Source organism: Protopterus annectens, chromosome 17.part0, assembly GCF_019279795.1.
Source record: "Protopterus annectens isolate FY-2018-M chromosome 17.part0, PAN1.0, whole genome shotgun sequence".
NCBI lineage: Eukaryota > Metazoa > Chordata > Ceratodontiformes > Protopteridae > Protopterus > Protopterus annectens.
Window position 1 is genome coordinate 545,958,592 of NC_056751.1, and position 22,234 is coordinate 545,980,825.

At 39.9% G+C, this 22,234-nt stretch overlaps 1 protein-coding gene across 2 annotated transcripts in view; it reads right to left on the reverse strand.

Moving 5' to 3' along the window:
• The window catches only part of LOC122791309 (toll-interacting protein), a 486,753-nt gene extending 465,744 nt beyond the window's left edge, over positions 1-21,009 (reverse strand). Inside the window, exon 1 of one of the 2 annotated variants that reach the window (XM_044059011.1) lies at positions 20,781-21,009. In XM_044059011.1, the coding sequence (XP_043914946.1) occupies positions 20,781-20,813 (33 nt within the window). In that variant the 5' untranslated portion in view covers positions 20,814-21,009. Of the gene's footprint in view, positions 1-14,733; positions 14,861-20,780 lie in introns of those variants that run through there. The other variant, XM_044059012.1, reaches the window with a different exon arrangement.
• Between the last annotated feature and the right edge of the window lie 1,225 nt (positions 21,010-22,234).

Genomic DNA, 22,234 nt, shown 5'->3' on the forward strand with positions numbered 1-22,234 from the left:
TGGTTTCCATAAACTTTTCGCTCTGTACGATGTTGAACACAGACCACATATGCAGTGGAGAGAACAATCCAATTTGCCACTATTCTGCTCCTATTTTCTTAAAAGTAGTATCAACGTGGGTGCATTACAAATACTCGTAAGACCAAGAAACAAAATACAGGTCTTGTACGTACCTTTCCAAGCACCTGCTGTAACTGGACAGACTACAAAGGTTCCTCACAAGGAAAATTACAAGGACTTCAGCATCTGTCCTATGTGGATCGTCTGAAATCAGTCACTTTGTTTCATACAGACTACCCAGAGGATCTCTCTGCATTGTACATAAGGAGATCTCTGACCCTGCTTTATTGGAAATGCTGCATAACAGCAAATCAAATGGTACCCGGGTTACTCGCTCTAAAGACCTTAACCTGGTTTGTGACATTAACAGAACCTGCTGGATGGACAGATTTGTCTCTCAAGGGTTACCACACCTTTGGAACAGACTTCCACTTTATGTCAAACAGAGCACCTATTTTGCCCTCCTCAAATGCAATCTGGACGATCAGATCAGTAACTGTAAATTCACCCCAGGGGTTCCACTTGTGCCCTCTTGGACTGGGGCAATAGGTTCTGATCGTGGAAATAATGGTAGAACTTGGCTAGGCTTGTAAGGGTCCTAGGACCATTAGCCTATTAACTTCCTATGATCAACAGAAAGAAATAATCAATGAACACCAAAGCCTGGCTATTTGCCAGTGACACGACCGTATTAGCTAGTGTCATGATCAAAACAGCAGCAATAGGCAGACACAATGCAAAATGTCAAGTTCCTTTACAAGTGGTCAAGTACATGACTTCTGCCACAGTAAAAGTATGTTCAGTGTAGAGTGGTCTTAGTATCAAATGCAGTAGCATCTAGCACGGAGTCTCAGAACATACCTACCTGAGGAAAAGAATGGGAAACAGCAAGTTCCCAAATTGTTTATATAGAAGATGCTTCTGCACTACTCACAAATATACCACTTTGAAGGCTGTGCATTAAAAAAACTATGGCACCAGGCACACTACACGGAAAAACAAGCAAGTTTATGACACTGAACTTACATTTGAGCTAAACTCCACCTCAAGAAGTACTGCAAGGGTGGAACCTCTGTATGGACTGTGACAGATGCTTTTGCCATCACCAAGCTTAGAAGGTGCATTGGAAATATGCTTAAAGCAAACAGTCTGGCATGTACATTAATGGCTTGTTGGCCACTGTGGAAGATTATTCTTTAAACAAAAAAGAAAACGCAGTATTTCATATTAGGTGATGGGGCTTGACTCATTACCAAACTCCCTGAAGAAGCAAACACACAGCTTTGGTCTTCAATATCTTGACAGTAAAACTGCTAAGGATTAGTCAAACCAACTCAAAGAAACACCTTAGCCGCTTTTGAAATATTGTCTACTCTATTACTATCTGTAAAAGAACTACATCGCAGAAATAATGAAATCCAAGCTTTTTTTTCTTCACAAAACCACCAAAAATCATGTACAATTTTTTTGTAACAAGAGATAGGAAAATAAAAACATGCACAATACTGCTAATAAGCAAAAGTGAATGCTAGTGCCTACATGGGGCAGCTAGTATGGCAAATAAAGAACCAGACATTCATGTTTTTAAAAGTACAGTTTTGTAACTCTCGCCGTAAATGTAGATGACCATGTAGATTAGTGTTGCAGCACTGATTCTCATGTCTTCCTGCCTGATTTCCAGAGCCTTTACATCATCTAGCTGAAAGGCACCACAGAACCAACATCTGAACATCAGGATATAAAAGGAGGGGGGGGTGTCAGCACCATCTTCAGCTTTTTGTAGGCTATGGTAAAGCAATCTGATGCCAGAGGTCAACATGACCTTTCTCAGTTGTCAAAGTTTTAGTAAGAAATAGATGAAAATTTTCAAACCATGGACTAGGAGAACAAGGAGGAGATGAGGATGGATAAGAAATACCTTGCCAGAATTTGCCCTAGGTATGTGGGGCAGAGGCCAGCAGACAGAAGCGTAGGAAGGTGGGTGTTAGTACTGTAACAATGATCTACTGAAACATCTCAATTATTACGATTGTAACACAACTGCACTACATTCTTCATTGTCAGTTTTGCAGTACTGATTCTTGGGAAGACTCCCAAAGCAACAGGTTTGGCGTTAGGCTTTCTGGTGGCCCCTGGGACAGTAGGTTCTGTAGGATAGCAGTAGCAAATCCTACCCTAGCCCTGGAGACATTGCCTAAGCAGCAACTTCCAAAATGGCCAGGGTAGGGGGCACCTCTGAGAAAGGCAGTGATGGATGCCCTAGGTCTCCTGGAGTGAGCCTCGTCTTGGGTTGATAGTGGCTTACCATAATAAGTATAACAGTAAGTAATGCAACTGGCTATCCATTTTAAAACAGTCTGTTTGGAGAGGGGTCCGTCTTTCCCTTTTGCAAACACCACTAGCAACTGTTCTGCCCTATTCGGTAACTTTGTTCTGTTCATGGAACACCTGATCTGTAGAGGTGCACATCCAGGGAATGTAGGATTCGTTCATCTTTATTTTGAAGATTTGGAAAGAACATGGGCAGGTGAACAGCTTGATTCAAAGAGAGCTGGAGTAGTCTGCATTTCTTTGGAGTTAGAATCCAATCCTCCATGTTGTTAGTTTAACTGTGGTCAGATGAAGATGAATGACTGATCCCTTTAGCTGGGTGAGTACAACTATCACTGGTAGAAGAATGTAGCATCTCCCTTCGTGGAGAGTCAAGAGACGGGAGAACCAATGCTACCTTAGCCAGAAGGGGGAAATAAAAGTCATGCTTGGCTTGTCAAATCTCAATTTTATCAATACCCAAATCTTTCTTGCCACACTGCAAAAGGGGCAAGATTGAGATCCCTCTTGCTTGTTAATATACCACACAATTGTGTTGTCATCTTTCAAAATTTGCAGTGCTCCTGGGTACAGACTGCTGTGAAAGGCTTTTAAATCACTAGAAACACAACTAGTATATCTTTCTGGTTTATGTAAAGTTTCTGTTGCTCTGGGGCCCAGACATCTTGCACCTTCAGGAGTTGTAAGTGTGCTCCCCAGGCTATTTCTTAGCTATTTGCGGTTATGGCCTTGTCAGTCTCAGAGAGGTTTGCTCACGAATTCTGCATTATGGCATCTTTCCACCAAAGTAGCTTTTTTTTAAGCAGGGGAAAAGAAGCACCAGGGTTTCTAAGGGTTGAGTGTGTTGTTCCAAAGCCTTTTAAGGCTCCATTGGAGTTTCCTCATGTGTAGTCTTACAAAGGGAATCATTAGAATCCAGCATGCATGTATCCCGAGGCCATTAGATATTCTCTTGCAGAAACTGTCTGCCTTGGCAGCAGGCTATGTAGATAATTTGTCAGTAAGGAAGACTTGTCTTGGGGTAGTAATGCCTTTTGTTGTACTGAATCTATCAATGTACCTAGAAAGAAGATTATTTTCTGAGGCTGAAGTTGAGAGTGATGTCTATCTCATGAAAGTAATCCATGGTAACCTGCAAGGTTGTATGAAGTCATAGGATGGATCTCTCCATTGCCAGGGCTGTCAACAACACCTGCCAGTAACACTCAACTCAGTAATGATCAGACACTTAGCCTCACCCAACAGCCATAATTCTTTGTCTACCCAGGAAATGGAATACATATCTGCTTCTGCACAACAGCCATAATTCTTTGTCTACCCAGGAAATGGAATACATATCTGCTTCTGCACAACTACTTAGTTTCGTATAGTCTAAAATTTGGTGCTTCCATCCTTTTTTAGTACCAACACAACTCGTGAGGACCAGGAACTACAAGATTCCTGGATGCCCCCATATTCAACAACTCAAGTCAGCAGGTCAGAGATGAAGTTGGCCCTTATATCCGTCAGGTCGCCAAAATGGCTTGGTAAAGGAATAAAGTGGGCGAAGACCATTATGTGCCTGATGGTAGGTCCCTGGTGCTACCGACTGGTGTATCACTTCTCTCTCTAGCCCTCCCTCAGGAAGCCATTCTCTGTATAGCAAACACCTGCTCCAATAAACAGATTCCTGCTGCTATTAAAGATCAGGAGATTCCTTGGCTATCTCACCCAGAATCTGCACAAGGGATTTGATGGCTGTCCCTATCTCAGTTCTCTCTTCTTGTTCCATCCCAGTTCTTCTTCCAAAGAAAGTCTACCATTATTCAACAACTGTCTTTAATACTCCAGCATTCTGCTGCTAGTTATAACCAATCGCATTCATTACCTACCTGAACACTTGCTATGCTGGAATAAAGCTTTGTCATCCACTAGTTTCTCCACCCAACTGAATCCTGGTCAGTGATACCTAAAAAGGTGTCCCTCCGATGGCCCTAAATGAAGTGGACTGCCAAGTCAAATAGCTGTTAAGCCTGAAGACGTTAGAAGTATGTCTTAGGAATACCCCTATTAATAATTAACATTCTACCAGAATGGGATAAATGCCTCTTCTCATAAATTTTAAGATTACCACGGTATTGCCTCTACTTAGCTCCCTCGTTTAACTTTTGTTCTCCCCTCCGTCACTGTGGTCATCTGGACCGTACATGCCACATGTTTACATGAGACAAGTAAAACGTCCAAGACCTTGGCATCAACTTGACACAGGGGATCCATCTCTACATGTGGACCTGTCATGAAGGATTAGTCTGCCTCTACTCCCTTACACTCGTGTATAGTGCTGGGTATCTACTTGCTGTGTAGCTGGGCTCTGTTAGCAAAACAGCAATCGCTACTTTTGTCTATTTCCTCAACAGCATTACACTCCTGATTTGCTAACAGGACTCTTATGTCTTCAGGCAAAGTACTGAGTGGTTGCTTCCTTATCACACTGTCAACAGTTCAAAAGTTATAATCTCCGATATTTACTCGCCCACCCAAGCATCTATTGTTTATTAGTGACATGAAATAAAATAACTGCACTCTCTTCTAGCCTTTTTTCTATCTTCTCAAAATGTTAACCTCTAGCTTCACAGTACTGCTCACGTCTGCTATTTCTCACGGTCAACATTTTTTTTGCCAAACTGTTTTGTATCAGGACAGCCAATAAAATTTACAACCTTCAAGCCTCCCCTTCCTACCTCTGCCTCCCCTTCCTACCTCTGCGATGCAGTTCTGTACTATTTCAATGGTCCAATAAAAGCCTCAAGTCGTACTTATCAGAAATGGAACCAGCAGTTAGATGTAGCCTAAATAACGATCTGTCTATTAACTTGGTCTCCTGCTTCAATGCCACTTCTGTTGATGACATCGTCAAATACACAACAACATCTTACTTATCTGCCAAAAGTAAATATTTTTCCTAAATATTCCATGAGAAAAATAAAAAGGAACCTGGAATGTCCTCAGAATTACTACATCTGGAAGACAGGAAGTAGATAAATTCTTTTAATTAAATCTTAGAAGCAGCAAGCAGTCTCAAAAGCAACTTCTCTCAAATTACACAACGTTTCTTCGCCATTTTATCTTAAAAAAACTCTCCTACTGACAAAGTGAAAAACTACTCCAGGATATAACAGACCACAGCCAACCTAGAAGTAACAGCATATAGCCATACTTTTTGAAACTTTGCAAGACTTGCATCTCTCAACTTCATCGCCTTTTCAATTTCTCCCATTGTCAAGTTTCCTTTTGACACTGTATAGGAGGAGGCATACATTTTTCCTTCCCTAAAACCAACTCCCCTGCATCTTGGACTTTTTTCCTCTAATTCCTCTCTGACCTGCCTTTGCCAAGCTACCACAAAAAAACCCATGTACCTTCAAGCTTAGGAATATTTGAATTGTCAACATTATTTCTAGATACTAATATTATTTAACTTGAGTGTGAAGCACCCAGATGGCAGGCTTTTCATTAACAGTCTCAAGCCAAACTGCCACAAAGGTTTGATTTTGATTTTTTTTCTTTTTAAACTTTTTCAACTAAAAAAATCCTTTTCATCCCACCTCCACTCTCTTTCCATTCTTTTAATGAAGCCATTAATTGTGTAATAAGCTATTTATTCAGCAGAACTTTTAGAACAGCGTTCGGTATTTACTTATTTTAGTGGCCCCCGTGATAGCGGCCAAAGAACAGAAGTAGAACGAATGTACCAGAAAATGTTTTAGGTCCCATGTTTTCCTCTAAATTCTGAACAAAAGCGTAGCAGCAGAACCCAAATTAATCCAAACAAAGTAGAAACCACAACAGTAGTAAAACTCATTTAAAGCTTAGTTGGCAACTTTACCCAACATTACCGTACAGATGTTAGGCAAGCTAAATCAGAGGAGAAAGGCTCTGAGCCATCTTGGCTGAAAAAATAAATAAATAAAATACCAAGCGTACTTATCGGTAACAGAATAAAATGTATACAATTATCGCATTCAAACCTATCAGGGAAATCTAAACAGGGAGTAGCTGGGCAAAAATTTGGGATGGACAGTTGTACATGGTCTGACAGACAGAGGGAGTACGAACCAGTGCTCTTTATGGATGCAATAAGAACAACCCTGCACCCTGGAGTAGTTTTAGATCTGCTATTAGCAAGATTACCACCCAAACTAAGTCTTACTTATAGGAGGCAACTTTAAAATGTAGTAAGCAATCTGCCAGTGGATAGAGTGCTGGCAGGGAAGCTTTACCACCCAAACTAAGTCTTACTTATAGGAGGCAACTTTAAAATGTAGTAAGCAATCTGCCACTGGATAGAGTGCTGGCAGGGAAGCTTCGTCTCCCTAGGGTATCCAAAGAAATTTAACTGTGGATGGATGAGTTTCTTCGTTTTTTGGTATTAAATGCCCTCCAAACATCCACAAGGATAATTATACTTACTATGCTCTAAGGGTAGCAAGCAGACTTGAATTTTGGCTTGTAAATTCTATTGGCAAGCAAGGAATGGAGTCATCCACATCTTCAGCCATTCTCTGACCATGCAATAGTGTGCTCCACATACTCTAATGACCACCCAACTCTCCAATCAGTATTAGTGGAAATATGACCTTTTAGCTGTCAAGGATAAAAAGGTAGCCATAGCTGAACTGAAATATAATATTAGGAAGTATTGGGGATCTACCCTCCAACTACAACAAAATGGCCTGAAGGCCTTTTATTAAATTTTGCAAAGAATTATAAATGAAAAAAAAAAAAAAAGGAAATCTGTAGGTTAAAGGATAAGATTTCCCCATTAGGATTCAACTGAAGGATAAGGTTTATAACATCAGTGTCTTGCGAGTAGAGATTAGAGCGTGTAAACAAAAATATAAACTAGACCGGTTCAAATACATTTATGACAGGTGGGAAAGGATAAAAATTATTTAATTGGGGTTAAAAACATTTTTTCTAATAAGGTTTTACCTCCTAGATGTAAAAAAAAAAAATGCGAAGTAACTGCTCATATTGGCACTGAGGGATATGGTGGGTACAGCAACAACTGAAATTAGTAATCTAACTTGTGAATATATAATGGGCTAGTTGGAAAAGCCCCTATCATTGGAACAGTGGCAGGGAGAATGAGATGGCAGGATATTCAATACTTCCTGTATTACTCAAAGGGAAAGGAAGGAGATGACACAGTCTTTGGATTTGTACACGATACTTGTTAGATAGATGGGTCTACGGTGGAGCTACCCTTGTGGAGAGGCATGGTAGACAAAACCAGTTGCTAGACACAGGCTGAAGAGTGGGTCTGCCAATACATGCTTAGGGCTATTAAATTACACAACCAGTTATGCTCATGTATGAAGTATTGTTCATTTTGGAAAGTACCTTTATTACCTATTCTTTTGTAACAGTCGGTGGGTGGATTCGATCAGGGTAAGTGTGTTTAAAAATAGAGGTCTCGAGTGAAGTTAGCACTGAATACAATAGCCAGTACATTGGCAAAATACACTGGATCAGAATACCTAGTACCATCGGGAATAATGCTGAAGCAACGTTAGGCATTTCTTATTTTCCTGATACAACTAAGGGACTTGTAGCTTCTGCAGCTAATGTGAGTTGATAAGAGGCCCTTTTTTTCTTCATGCCCTTTAATTTTCTTGTCAGACTGTTTGATGCCCTCTCCTTAATTTGGGGGCAATCTGTTTTGCTAAATAGGTTTAGGAGTTTCTTCCTTTTATTAGGCAATTTGCTCATGCTCTAAGACCACCACACTGGTTTTCTTTTAGACCTCTTCACTTTCTTGGTTCTAGAAGAGACTGAAAAATTAATACATTTGTCCAAGTGTGAGAACAACTTTTTTAAAATATTTTTTTTTGCAGTATCAACATTTTAGTTAATACTCAAACTTGAATCTTAAAACATCATCAAGGAACTGCAGGAGATTATTTGAACTTCGAGAGTCCTTTAACTCTATAGTATTACAGTTTCTGGCACTTTGGAGATTGACAGACAAGCTTACTAGTTTGTAGTCTGATCTTATTGATAAGGAGGACCCCTTGGGGATGGTACATACAGATGCTAAGACCAAGGAAAGTATATTTTTTATCACAAAAAACAATTGAAAGCTAAATACCTGCAGTTCTGATAAAAACACAAACAAATACCAAAAAGAGAACTTATGGCTATCACAGGCACCACAAAAAAGACAAACATGGTTACTGAAAATAATTTAATAAATTTAAAAACATGGTTAACACTTTCATCTTTTGACACACCTCCAAATACCGATACAAGAGGATATGCTACCACTGCTGAAAAAGCTGAAACATTACATTACATTACATAATCCAGTGTCAATCAGTAATGCTATCCAGTAAAGACATATATTCTTTGAGCTATGTTCTGAAAGCCTGCTTTTGCATGAGCAACATAGTAACTCAGTGGGTTTTTCCAAGTACATATGCAATGGATTTTAATTTCAGATTTATGATTTTACTCACCACATCAACCTATGGTTGTTGTAACACAAATATGACTGACAATAATGCACCTGCTACTCAAAATAAAGCACTGTTCATAGGTGTGTACTACGCCAACGGCCCTGGAGCCTTTACAAGCCTAGCCCATAGAAGTGCCCTGGCATCATGCCGCCGTTAGTTCCCAGTGCCTCTATCAAGTAGGGCCACTGCAGTGATCCCTGGGGTGAACTATTTCCCATCCACTCATCAAGATTTCTCTTTTACATATGTTCCTTTTGCTCAATCTAGTTGACTTTGCACAAGGCATTTGCCAATTCATCCATGATGCAAGGGTCATACGTGGAAATCATTTCACATAGAACATCATCAACATTTCTTATATATGCAATTCTCATAGTTCAGTATACTGTACCAGAATTCTTTATTTGCTTCCATCCCACAAAAGCAGGAAGAAGAAGTTATCTGTGAAAGCGCTTATACGTCTGTGGTTGAATAAAGAAGAGTTTGTTTTTTTTTTTACACTGGAACTACCTGCCATTTTTTAGACTACAAGTGTTTTACATTTAATTGCAGTTTTCCTGGTGGACTGAAGCCTCTGGTAAGGAAGGTGCGTTTTTTTTACTTGACATTTTTTAGTTTATTTACTTAGTTATCCTGTAAACTCATTAATAAGGTAAATTAATTAAGGTAAAATGCACAAAATCTACAGGGATAAAAATCTAAGCAAAGAAACTCAAAATGAATAAAAGATTATATTACATCTAAACAAAGGTTGCAGAATACATTTCTTCATTTATTTCAGGAATAGAATAGGAAGGAAAAGTTAAAGCCTTCTGCGTGCAAGCTACTTGCTTATTTAAGTCTACTCATTAAAATAAAATAACTGAAGCATATTTTTTTCTTGGAAAAAAAAAACTGTGAAAGTCTTAGAATAGTAGAAATAATTCACATATATAGAAATTCTTTATCACTCCATTACAAAACAGAGGAAACAGCAATGGACCAACTACAGACCTATTACTATCATCTCTTATCTAAACTCCTTGAAAAATCCATTCACAGATAGCTTATTTAAAGTACCTTCTAGATAATAATCTCCTAACGCGTACGCAACATGGTTTCAGACCACAACACAGTATATCTACAGCCCTACTGTCCTTTACTCAAACCGCTGCCAAAGCCATTGACAAAAAATGTACTTCTCTCTTTCTTGACGTTTTTAAAACATTCGATAGTTTATCGAGACATTTGGAGTGTGATATGGTATCACAACTCAACTAATCTCCCTCTTCTATTAAATGGTTCCCGAGCTATCTCACTAATAGACAACAAATCAGTAAGATGGCAGGCTACCTGCTCCCCTTACTTACCAATCCAAACTGGGGTACCTCAAGTCTCTATTCTTGGCCCTCTACTCTTTAATATTTTCAGAAACCAACTGCATACTTCCTGTACAGTATCCTCCCTGACACAATATGCGGACGACTCTACCCTTATTACCTGTTCTGACAGTTTCTCTAACATCCTCTCTACTACTCAACAAAGCTTCCTATCTGAGAAAAATGGCTAACAGACAACCAACTAATTCTAAATCCCAAAAACAAAGCTGCTACTCTTATCAAAAAATACTCTCCAACCTCAAAACAACATTCACCATGTCTTCTCTTGACAATATCATACAACCTGATGCCCATTTTTAAATATGGGCAAGTTGCAATGAAAACAGCAAAGCAATCTGAAGTATTCCTGCAAGTAGCAGAACAAAACACCTATGGGAACAGGCATTATTAAACTACAGGACATAGTTTAACTTCTCAAAGAGGGGGTGTAACAAATGAGTTGGCCACCAAGTAAATGGCACCTTCAGAATAAAAAGAAGTTAGGTCTTACCATAACATTCCATCTGTGTTATAGATCTTTATTCATTCATTACTATTAGGACTTTGGTTCCGTCCTCGTGCCCTATCCGTGTGGAAGATCAAGTAAGGTCTCTTGACACTCAGGCCTGCAGCTCAGATACTCTTTTCGCTGAGGTAAGTGCTACTAGAAGTAGGGTCTTCCATGACAAAAACTTTAAATCACATGAATCAAAAGGCTCGAAAGGAGGGCCTGTGAGAGATTGAAGTACCAAGGTCAAGTCCCAGGGTTCTAAGGGAGGTTTGACCAAGGTTTAAAGTGTAATACTCCTTTCAAAAAAGACTTGCATAGGCGGTGTGACAATCAAAAAAATTATCAAATCCATTATGAAAATTGGCAATGGCTGCTAAATGTACAGTGATTGTCGATGCTGAGGCTCCTGCATGTAAAAGAGTCTTTTGAATAGGCATAGAGAAGGTATCTAAGTTCTGATCGTTGGCCCAAATAGAGAACCTAATTTACTAGAATAAACTTTCCTAGTGGAAGGTTTGTGTGAAGCCAGAAGAATTTCACGCACAGGAGATGGGATGTCAGGCAGCCTGGCAATCACTGGAAGTGGAGGAACTAATTTGTGAGCTTGAGACTGTAAAGATTAGGATGGATCAGTCCCTGAGGGTGAGATAACAGGCCTTGGGAATGATCCAGGATCCACGGGCTGTGAATCAGATGAGGCCATAGAAATGGGGGGTAAGATCTGGTTCTGCCTTGCTTGTTGATATACCAGACGACTGACATGTCTGACTGAATTGCAATGGTCCCAGAAGGTAGGGATGTATGGAACGCTTGCAAAGCTAAGAGAACTGCCCTCAGTTCCAGGACATTTATGTGCAAATTGGCCTCCATGGGGGACCAGGTGCCTTGGGCAGTCTTTCCCTGGAAATGCGCCCCCCCCACCCTAATAGGGAAGCATCCGTGGTCACCATACCATGGCCATGGGCTGAGGAAGACAGAACAGTCGACACCAAAGACTCATTTGTGACCTCATCCACACTGCATTTCTTCCTTGCAATGGTTTGCAAGATGTATCATGTGGTCGAGTGGGTGAGTTAAGATGGACCATTGTGCAGAAAGGAGCAACTGTAGGATTCTCATGTGCACCCTCGCCAGTGGTACTAAATTAATGGAGGCTGCCATGGAGCCTAAGAGTTGCAGTACAAGGCGTGCTAGTACATAGGTCTGTGGAAGGAGGTCTTGAATTTGGGGTTTTATTTTTGAAAGCCTGTGAGGAGGGAGAGAAGCTCGACAGGATGTTGTGTTGAAGACTGCTCCAATAAATTCCAGTGTTTTTGTTGAGTGGGATCTTCTGAGGAAGACTCCGGAGAAGGGGTTCCCTTCAAAGGGGGGTCTTGTGGCTCCCGTGGCCGGGATCCCAAAATATGGGGTTGGGACAGCTGCATGCTGGGGGAGGGGTTTTGATGCTGACAGAGCCTGTGGAGGCAAGGAGCCTCTCCATCACCTGGAAAGCAGGCCCGCCCGAGGAGGGAAGGGAGCCTGGAACCAAGGAGGACAACCTCAGAACCGGGGTCACACCCCACCCTGAGGACCCCACCTCCAGGTGAGGATCTCCAAGAGGACTGGAAGCCGTTGGAGCCATGGACATAGATGGCGCCAGTGACAAAATAGGCGCCGGGCTAAGTACCAAGGTACCGACAGTCCAAGCACTGCTCCGAGAGAGAGCATCAGCTCCAACGGAGCCGATGCAGCAAGGGTGGTCAGTGCCGACAGGGAAAAACCCACATTCTGAGCCAAAACAGTATGCACCAGGGTGGACATTGGTACCAAGATCTCCAGAACCTGGTTAGAGGCCAGAGGAGGATAGACAGGGGAAAATGTTGTACAGGATTCCGAACCAAGAGGGACGGAAGGTCTAGCTGGAGTGGGCAATCCCCTAGCTGCCAGAAGCTAGTCCGCAACCTGCACTAGATCTAATTCAGAAAAACTTTTGGTGGATCTAAAGAAGGCTGCTGAAGGATAATCAGATCTTTGAAGAATGGGGCTAAACCTCTGCCCCAAAAAAGGGTCGTATGTTGGAGAGTACCTGGTCCTTGCCAGATATTCGACTTTCGGAGCAGAGGTCATAATTTGTGGAGCTGAAGAAACTATCAGCACCGTGGCCCAGGATGGTGCTGAAGCAGGTGCAGTCATAGGAGCTAATGTCGGAACCAAGGACGGCACCAAAGTCAGTGGTGCCGAGGTTGGAACCGAAATAGGAGTGAATAACATAGATGGCACTGAGGGAGAAGACGAGCCTGGTGATGAAGAGGTCTGCGCCAAGGGCGCCAGGGAAGCAAGGAGCCGACTCAGTTCTGTATCGGACGGAGATGTAGGAACCGAGCGACTCCGTTTTTCCTTATGTTTTTTCGCTTTTGGAGGGGGTGAGACCTCTGACCCAGATAGAGCCTCTGAAAAAGGTGTTTTAATCAAGCCTTTTAAAATAAGCTTATTCTTATGTTCTTCTAGTGTACGATTGCTAAAACTAGCACAAATGTCGCAATCAGCTTTAAAATGGTCCACGCAGTAGATGCAACAAGCATGTCCATCTGAGTTGGGCATCTTACACCCACACTTGTCACACTGTTTAAATCCAATTTCACTTTGTCTGACATAGTAATGCAACAAAGCTATCCTAATAGAAAAGATACGAAAAAAAAAAAACAATAGAAGAGAGAGAAAAATGGAGAGAATACCAACGATGGTATTTAAAAAATACCACAAGTGGCAAAGAAGGGCCTACCAAAGGCGGGAGAGAGGGCAGTACCAACAATGGTAGAAATTTAAATTACCAAAGGTAAAAAAACAAGAAATTTTGAGGAGAAACTATATCCAAAATCAAAATTTTCCGCTTAGCTTTGAGAAAGATGGCTAGGCATGTCTGACAAGGAACGCTGCAAACGAGATCTGGAGTAACTATGAGAGGAGCATTACGAGTATGCAGCCCAACCATTTGAACATCTAAAGCTCATTTGGAACAATAACACAAATTAAAACAGGGTTATTTGTTCAGGGCGTTTACTGCCATTAATTTGAAAAGAAGAAAAAGAGTACAACTTTCCATGCAACCAGCAAGACTCGTTACCAGATGGTGAGTTTGTGACTATGGTCAGCACAAAGTAACCATACGACACTGGCCTCATTATTCTTGTAGTACTCCCACATACACTTCACCAGAGTATTTAGCTTTAAAAAAAAAAGTTTGTGCAATACCTCTGAAAAGGACATAACCGTCCATCTCTGATTGTGTTCTGCTAAAATTACAGGTCAGGTCCTGTAACTGCACACTCCACCCATCACACCACAGTCCTTGTTAAAACAAGGCGCTCAACACAGTTCCTGCTTAATCTGAAACAAAGCAGCATTCAAAATAACTGTCTACTGACTACAGCAATTAGCCAAAATAAATAAGTTATGAAAAAAATGGATATTAAGCTGCAGAAAACAATGGCCTATCAAAACTAATGTTTTTGCAAACATAAGGTAATAGAAGCTTTACTGCAGTCACTATAAAACCTTCCAAATGCCAAACTAAGATCACTGTATTTCTTAAGTCTTTATTTGTTTACATCTGCTGCATAATGTACTTGTTTACTGATTCCTGTTGATATTACCCAAATGTGTAGCGGTTCTACCCAAAGACAGTTCACAGACAAGTGTAATAAAAAAATGTTTTCAAATTCAATTCATATTATTGACAAGGAGTCACCCTTGAGGTAAAAGCTGACAGTAAACTTTTTAACCTCACAAAATGTACTCATCAGAAAGTTGCATTTCTAAGGTCTGTTTTTTTAAGTTGAAGGCATATATACAGAGAAAAACTTAGCTACACAAACCATGGGTCTCAAGGGGAAAGTGAAAGAGCCCTGCAACACCCAACTCACCATTTTTACAATTATTGTTACACAGCTGCTAACAAATCTGTCTGAAGCACCGAAAGGCAAACTGTAATACCCACCTACTCTTCTCAAACCCGCAGAAACTTGACAAGCACCTGTAACAAACTTCATAATAAAAATATTACGAATCACCACAGTCTCGTAACTTTCAATGGCCAGTCTTGCTTTTCAACCGACATCATACAGCTCAACATTTTAGAGCAAGTAATCTGGACAAAGCCACAAATACGGTGGGGACAAAGGTCCAAAAATTGGGACACGTTTTAAATATTGATCTTACAAACTACCCTGCGAAGGGAGGGGGGAGGGATAAATAAATAAACACAACACGCTAAGCAAACTATATCTGCATACACTTCTGCAGTCAAACACACCAGTGTAGGATTACTTTGTAACATACTCACAAAGAAAAACATAATTCCCCTCTCCTGAGTTACACAAATATATCCCTTGTAATTTATTTTCAACAATGTGTTACATGTTTCTGTAGTAGACAGCTGCACAAATATTTTCCTAAACACACATCATATGCAAGCTATGTAGGCTAAGGGTACAACTTTCATAACAGCTGGCATTATGCTGTAAAGACTAAGATAACAATCTATCCTTCTCACTTAGAAAATAATGCATTACATATTAAAGGTTAAATAGAAATCCTACTCTTAAGATACATATCTTAATTAGTTCCACACAGACAGAAAGGGAGAACACTTCCTACTCATACTGTCATCAATACATCCTTTGCTCGTAAACAGAATGTGATGCAATTAACTGTTTCTGCTTTTTTTTTTTTGTTCGTACATCTTTATGGACAACTGGTAACAGATATTACAAATGTAGCTAAGTCCCACAAAAACAGAAATGTCTCTAAATATAAGTTAAACAGAAAAAATTAAGGTCTCCAGATGCAGAATGCAGACACACTGCTAGCTATACTGTACAGAAGATGACATGGGTGTTTTCACAGTGACACCCTAACTGGTGAATAGGACGCAACATCCATGAGGGACCAGAGTGGGGGAAGCCTGACACCTCATAGACCACAGTAGACAGATGTAGCTAATAAATTCATTCCACATTGCAGCGCAAAAGAAACTCTCGTACTCAGGTTATTACACCTGTGGTGGCATCTACTCTATCTAAATTCCAAATATTTAAATATAAAGAATGGTATATCACATTATTGAGAACTGAAAAATGATCCAACTTGATGTCAGTCTCAGGGAACAAAATGACAACAGACTGACACATTGCAGTTAATTTTCTGGTGTGGGTTTCCCTAACAAAGCCAGTACTATAAAATTACAAGTGAATGTATTGGTAAAATAGGGAACAGGTGGTCTGTTATCCTGGAAAAAACAGCCATGTTTCTACCAAGCAAATATTACACGTAATTGTATCATTCAGCTTCCGTACATGATGCAAACTTGAACTTTTGAATTTAACTTATTTTGTTAAGCAAGTAAGTGAACTGGTCCTTCTCAGATTCTTGCACTGACCCAGGCAACAAAGATAAAATAAATGTATACATACATGGACAACAGAGTAACCAAACAGTGTTTCTGGGAAGAAACCAAGAAGCCAAGATAGACACAAGAACAACATACAATCTCCATATGTATGACTGGTGGTCAATGCTGAACAATGGTCTCTACAACTGTGAAGCAAAGATCTTAACCACGACTTACCATGCTGCCTACTCCCTGTTACCTCACTTCTTTCTCCTTCTTCAACCACTAATGGCTCTTATTCTGTGGCTTTTCATTTTTTGATGAAAACTGTGACCATCTACCACTATGGAAACAGCTAATAAACATGACCATCTACCACTATGGAAACAGCTAATAAACATGCCAACCAGAAGAGACCCAGAACAGTTCAGTGACTTGATGAGATGGGGCCTGCATCTATGGTCAGTAACTGTACCAAACATGACAAAGACCAATGTAGCCTGCTACCAGCATGACCCTTACACATGCAAACAGGATGCCATCAATGAGGTGGAGCCTGGTGAATTGCTCAGTGCCTGTGTCACTTAATTGACACAGCCTAACCCGTTGTGCTTTTGCAGTTACTCCACAGGGAGCTGTACCATGGAAATGAATTATTGGGGGGGGGTCTAATATCAGAAGACATTTCTAAATCTAAAATATGTGAAACATTCTAAAGGAGTGAGCAAAAGACATTTGATTAGTCAGCATAAATGAAGAAAAATAGACAGGGGTCCCCTTGAAGATTCAGAGTACTATTGTTTCAGGAAAATTTTAAACAATGTACTATTTCATGTTTATTGGCTATAAATGTGTCATAAATGATATCGAACAGAAGGAGAGTCAAGCAAACTACAGACAACCTCTGGAATTCACTGGCATAGTATGTAGAAGAGTGCAAGCACTATGTGCACCAAGCTTTGTAAGTCACTGTTCTGGATTATGATTCACAGAGATGGATCACAGTCTGCAACAGCAGTGTACAAGATACTCATTTATTATGAAATACACATATTAGCACAGGTATGCAAAGCACTATGGTGCCCGTTTAATTCCCACAACCTTAAAAATGCAACAGCTGCTATACTGTATTATGTGACAGGTGGTCTCCACTACATGCTACATTATGCAAAAAACTACACAACGCATACTTTTGTAAGTACAAGTCCTTTGTTGCACTGTGCTCTACCACTGTGCCTATGATACAATAAAGGCATCATTAGTCATTATGCACGGCAGTGATATTAGATTAATTACCGTATTTTGGCAATGGCAGGATTTGATGGTGTGTAAGCTCCCACTGATGGCAGCAGGCCAGATTTAGTTGAGACAGCATGACTGCACAGACCATGGAGGCACCACTGCTGGTAGAGGATTTTCCTACCATGCAGAGTTTTTCTTGCCTTTTGTTAGCACCAAAATGACACCGAACATATTAACAAGGAAGAGTGACTGTTGCACTGCAAAGCCCAGCACCACTGTATTGTATACAGCTGTTGTCCTATACTTTACCCCATTGTGACTAGCTGGTACCTTAATGGTGCTATAAAAGCACAAACAAAAAATCCACAAAACATGATTAGGCAGCACAAAGACACCAATGTAGGTCCAATAAATAAACAGTTCAGCTCGGACCACACATATATAAACAAACTGTTTTATTAAGATACATGAGTTTATCACTTTCATTCTAAAGTGGAACTTCTTCAGAACTCAAAATTACAAAACCACTCACTGCTTTAATATACTCCTCAATAAAACATCTCATTCAATTAAACAATAAAAACTCATCTAAAGTTAATATGCTTCATCCTTAAAACAGGATTAATTGACGGTGCTTCATTCAAACATGGGTACTGAGCTGCATTTAATCTAATCTGCCATTTTAATTCACAGATGTCAAGATGTTCATCCACAACCCTACCCTGCAAATCTTTATCAATTTTATTAATAAGAAAATCAAAAGAATGTTCCATATAAAGCTATGTCAAACCCAAAGCTGTTGGACATGCTACACCTAAAGAAATCCCAATCCTTCCGAGCTACAAGCTCTAGGGACCTAAACCTTGTCACCACAATAAAACAGGACACGTTGGAGGTATAGATTCCTGTCCCAGAGACTTCCTATATTCTGGAACAAGCTACCCATCTAAGTCAAGCAAAGTTCTTCATTAGCACTTCAAGAAAAATCTTGATGAGTGGATGGGAAATAGGAAATACACCCCGGGGATCACTTCTATTTCTCTGCTGGACAGTGGCACAGGAAAATAACTTTCTTGGGTGGCGTAAGCTATGGAACCTTGCTGGCTAGGCTTACGTAGGCCCTTGGGCCAATAGCCTAGTGCCTACCTATAGGTTTATGAACCTATATCAAAATTCAAATGTCTGTACAGGAAATTGATTTTTTGTTTTTTTTTTTAATATCCTGACAATGCTCATAAATTGTGGTCCCTCAACCTCCTAGAGATTTTCCCCACATAAAAATCAGGTGAATGTTAAAACTGAGCTAAATAGACCACATTTATGCTATTGCAACTTACTTGCCCTCTACCTTACAACTATTTCTAATCTTAAACTCAGTACCACAAAGAATAGTGGAACATTGTGCAAAAACACCACATTTATTTTACTTACTTAACATTTGTTAACTAGGAAAGTCCAACTGGGAAAGACAGAATTTTCAGAGGAGGCCCGGGGAGAAATGCTCCGGACGCATGTCTTTGTAACGTGGGAGGAAACTGGAGCACCCAGAGAAAACCCACACGAACACAGGGAGGACATGCAGACTCCGCACAGAAAGCACACCATCCGAGAATCGAACCAGCGAACCTCTTGCTGTGAGGTGACAATGCAAACCACTGCACTGTCTAATTTTCTCCACATTTCCAAACCACATCTTCTCATACCCATTTTCACACTATAGTTCACTTCTCTACCACCCCATTCTAAGAAATTTTTAAAAGATTTGTCCTTCCTATATACCATTATAGGTTTGTCACCCAATTTTTGAACGACATTTACATCACCACTAAAAATCTCCCAATTTTTTCTAATAGCCACTATAGCCTGGGTATCCAAATTATACGTGGAAACAAAATTTTTTTCTCCAGCCTGATTAATCAAATACCAGTCTGTATCTCTTGGTCATATTCAATAGCTCTGTTTTGGTTTATTATTAACAAAATTGATAAAGATGTGCAGGGTAGGGTTGTGGATGAACATCTTGACATCTGGGAATTAAAATGACAGATTAGATTAAATGCAACCCAATACCCAGGTTTCAATGAAGCACTATCAAGTAATCTTGTTTTAAGGATGAAGCATATGAACTTAAGATGAGTTTTTGTTGGTTAATTGAGTGGGATGTGTTTTATTAAGGGGGGTATTAAAGCAGTGGTTTTGTAACTTTGAGTTCTGAAGAAGTTCCACTTTGGAATGAAAGCGCTAAACTCGTGTATCTTAATAAAACAGATTGTTTTAGCTGAACTATTCATTTACTGGATCTACAGTGTTGGAGTATATCTGGAAGTACATTACTTTAAGGAAAATAAGTACTTGTACAACAAATACACCAACATTCAAAAATATCTGGTCCCTTACAAATTGTCTATGGCTTGTAGTGAACACTTAAAATAGCATACTAATAATCCACAGTATGAGGCACCGGTCATAAAAACAATAGCAATGACAAATATTCACCGCTAGGTAAAAAAAATAAATAAATAGAGCTAAATATTTGCTTTCAGATTATAAAGCATATAACCTATTCAAACAAAAAATGCAAAAGAGCAGTAAATAAATGGGAAGAACTTTACAAACAGAGAAAGTGTATATTCTAAAAAAAAAAAAAAAAAACACTCAAGTGGGAGGATGACAAACACAGCAGTTCACATAGAAAAGTGCCTAGTGCCTAAGCAGAAGCTTTTAAAAGGCACTACGTTTAGAGTGTGGAATTAAAAATTAATAAATGTTCATAAAGCTTAAAAGATGAAACTGTAAATATAAAAAACTGGAGCCAGGTTTTAAGTTTAGTTGCAGCATACGTCAAACAGCTGGACTGAAGAATACTCATCTGATCTATGTATGTGAAATCCACAAGGAGATGTGAGCTATTTGCTAATTGTAAGTACACATCTCTGTAATTCAGACAGTCACAAGCAACGACACCTCCTCCCCGTCAGACTGTCTGAACTGAGCTTTCTGGACCTTACCAATATAGAATGAGAGCCTCCAGTGACGTTACGAAAATAGGAAAGGTTTTTAACACATCTATTGAGGTGATTAACACACACGCTAATACTTATAGGAATGACTGCAAGCACTTCATTCGCACCAAGTTACCAAATGAGAAGGACAGCATTCCAGACGTACCGCGCCTGGGTGACACACTTCAAGGAAGCAGCTTCAAGCCACCCACCCTTAATTTGAGGATGAAACATGACTACAGAAGTTTACGTGTTAGTCAACCCACAGGCCCAGCAGGTGGTCCAGCCGTCCAAGAAACAGCAATCAAAAAAAAACATAAACAGGTTTAACTATGAAGTTCCAGACTGTGGCGACACAAGAAAATCATGCGTAAACAGCAACACTTTCATGGCACACATGTCAAGACTTACCTGTCCCCTCTGTGTGTTGACAGTAGTAGCCATGTTCTTTGTATTTGTGTACTTCCTATGACAGGGTCAAAGCCCAAATGCAGTATCACCACTCAGCAGAGAAACGACAGTAATAGAAACTGCTTTCCGTCGTGATCACTACCAACTGCCTTACTCAACAAACACACTCACTTCTTCCTGCATCAACCCATCGGTTGCGAGATGCGTCACCACAGCAACCACTCCCAACGCGATGACATAAATCATCTGCGGCCGACAGCAAATAAGGACGTGGTTTATTTAGAACTATAAAAATGTTTTCATGTTAATGTAAACGTTTTCAGTGTTGTTTTTAACGTTTTAAGCCCAGGCTTGTTGGATGGGTAACAGTGACGACTGTCTGTGCATAGCTATCATAAGCAATGGTGCATTGATGGTGTAGCTTCTTGCACTTTGACGAGTCCAGACCTCTCAACAAATCGGGGACAAATTTCAACAGAATCAGGGACAAGTCAAGAAAAAATCAGAACCACTTTTAAAATATTAGTGCTGTTAACTTGAAACATTGACAGAATCGGAGCATATGAATTAATACACATTTTCTGAAGTAAAAGAAGTTTATAACTCTTAATTATTGTCATTATTCATTAAGTGTAATTCACCTCCTTTCCTCCAAAAGTCACTAGTTGTGGGAGGGATTAAGAGGGACAGAGCTACATTTTGAGTCAAAATCAGGGATGTCCCTGAAAATCAGGGACAGTTGAGAGGTACTTTCTGCAGTTCCAAGAAATTAAAGCACAACCTTTGGCAGTAAAATATGTTGTTTCATAATGCAGTCTGCATTATATTTCACAAAGTTCCAGGTCTAAAATAGGGAATATTTTGGCGAAATTGAAGTGTATTATACCATGACCCCCTATTAATATTGACGTGCCGCTGGTTGGCCGCAGCACACGTTATAATCGACTTATACTAATGGAAACGGTCTGGTCACCCGGACTTTTCCATTAGTATAAGTCTTAAAATAAAACTTCGCTATGTTAAAAGAGTTTAACATAGAGTTTAAAAAAAAAAGCAACGGATTTCCGCTTTTTTTTAGCTGTCTCGCCATGTTAAACTCCTTTAACATAGTAAAAAGCAACGGAGATCTTGCTTTCTCCGTTGCTTTTTGGTTAAATGGGTTTAACATAGGCAGCTTTAAAATAAGCAACGGACATCTCCGTTGCTTATTTTTTAAACTGTCTCGCCATGTTAAACCCATTTAACATATCACAATAAAAAGCAACAGAGATCTTGCTTTCTCTGTTGCTTTTGGCCACAGCTCTGATGTACTGTGTAGGCATGTGCAGTACATCAGAACGATGCCAGACAGCTGCGGAAGGGCAGCAAAGAGGCATTATACAATGCCATTATTTAAGAAAAATAATTGTTTCTTTTCATAAATAATGTCATATTTAACCATGGTTGTCTTTGTT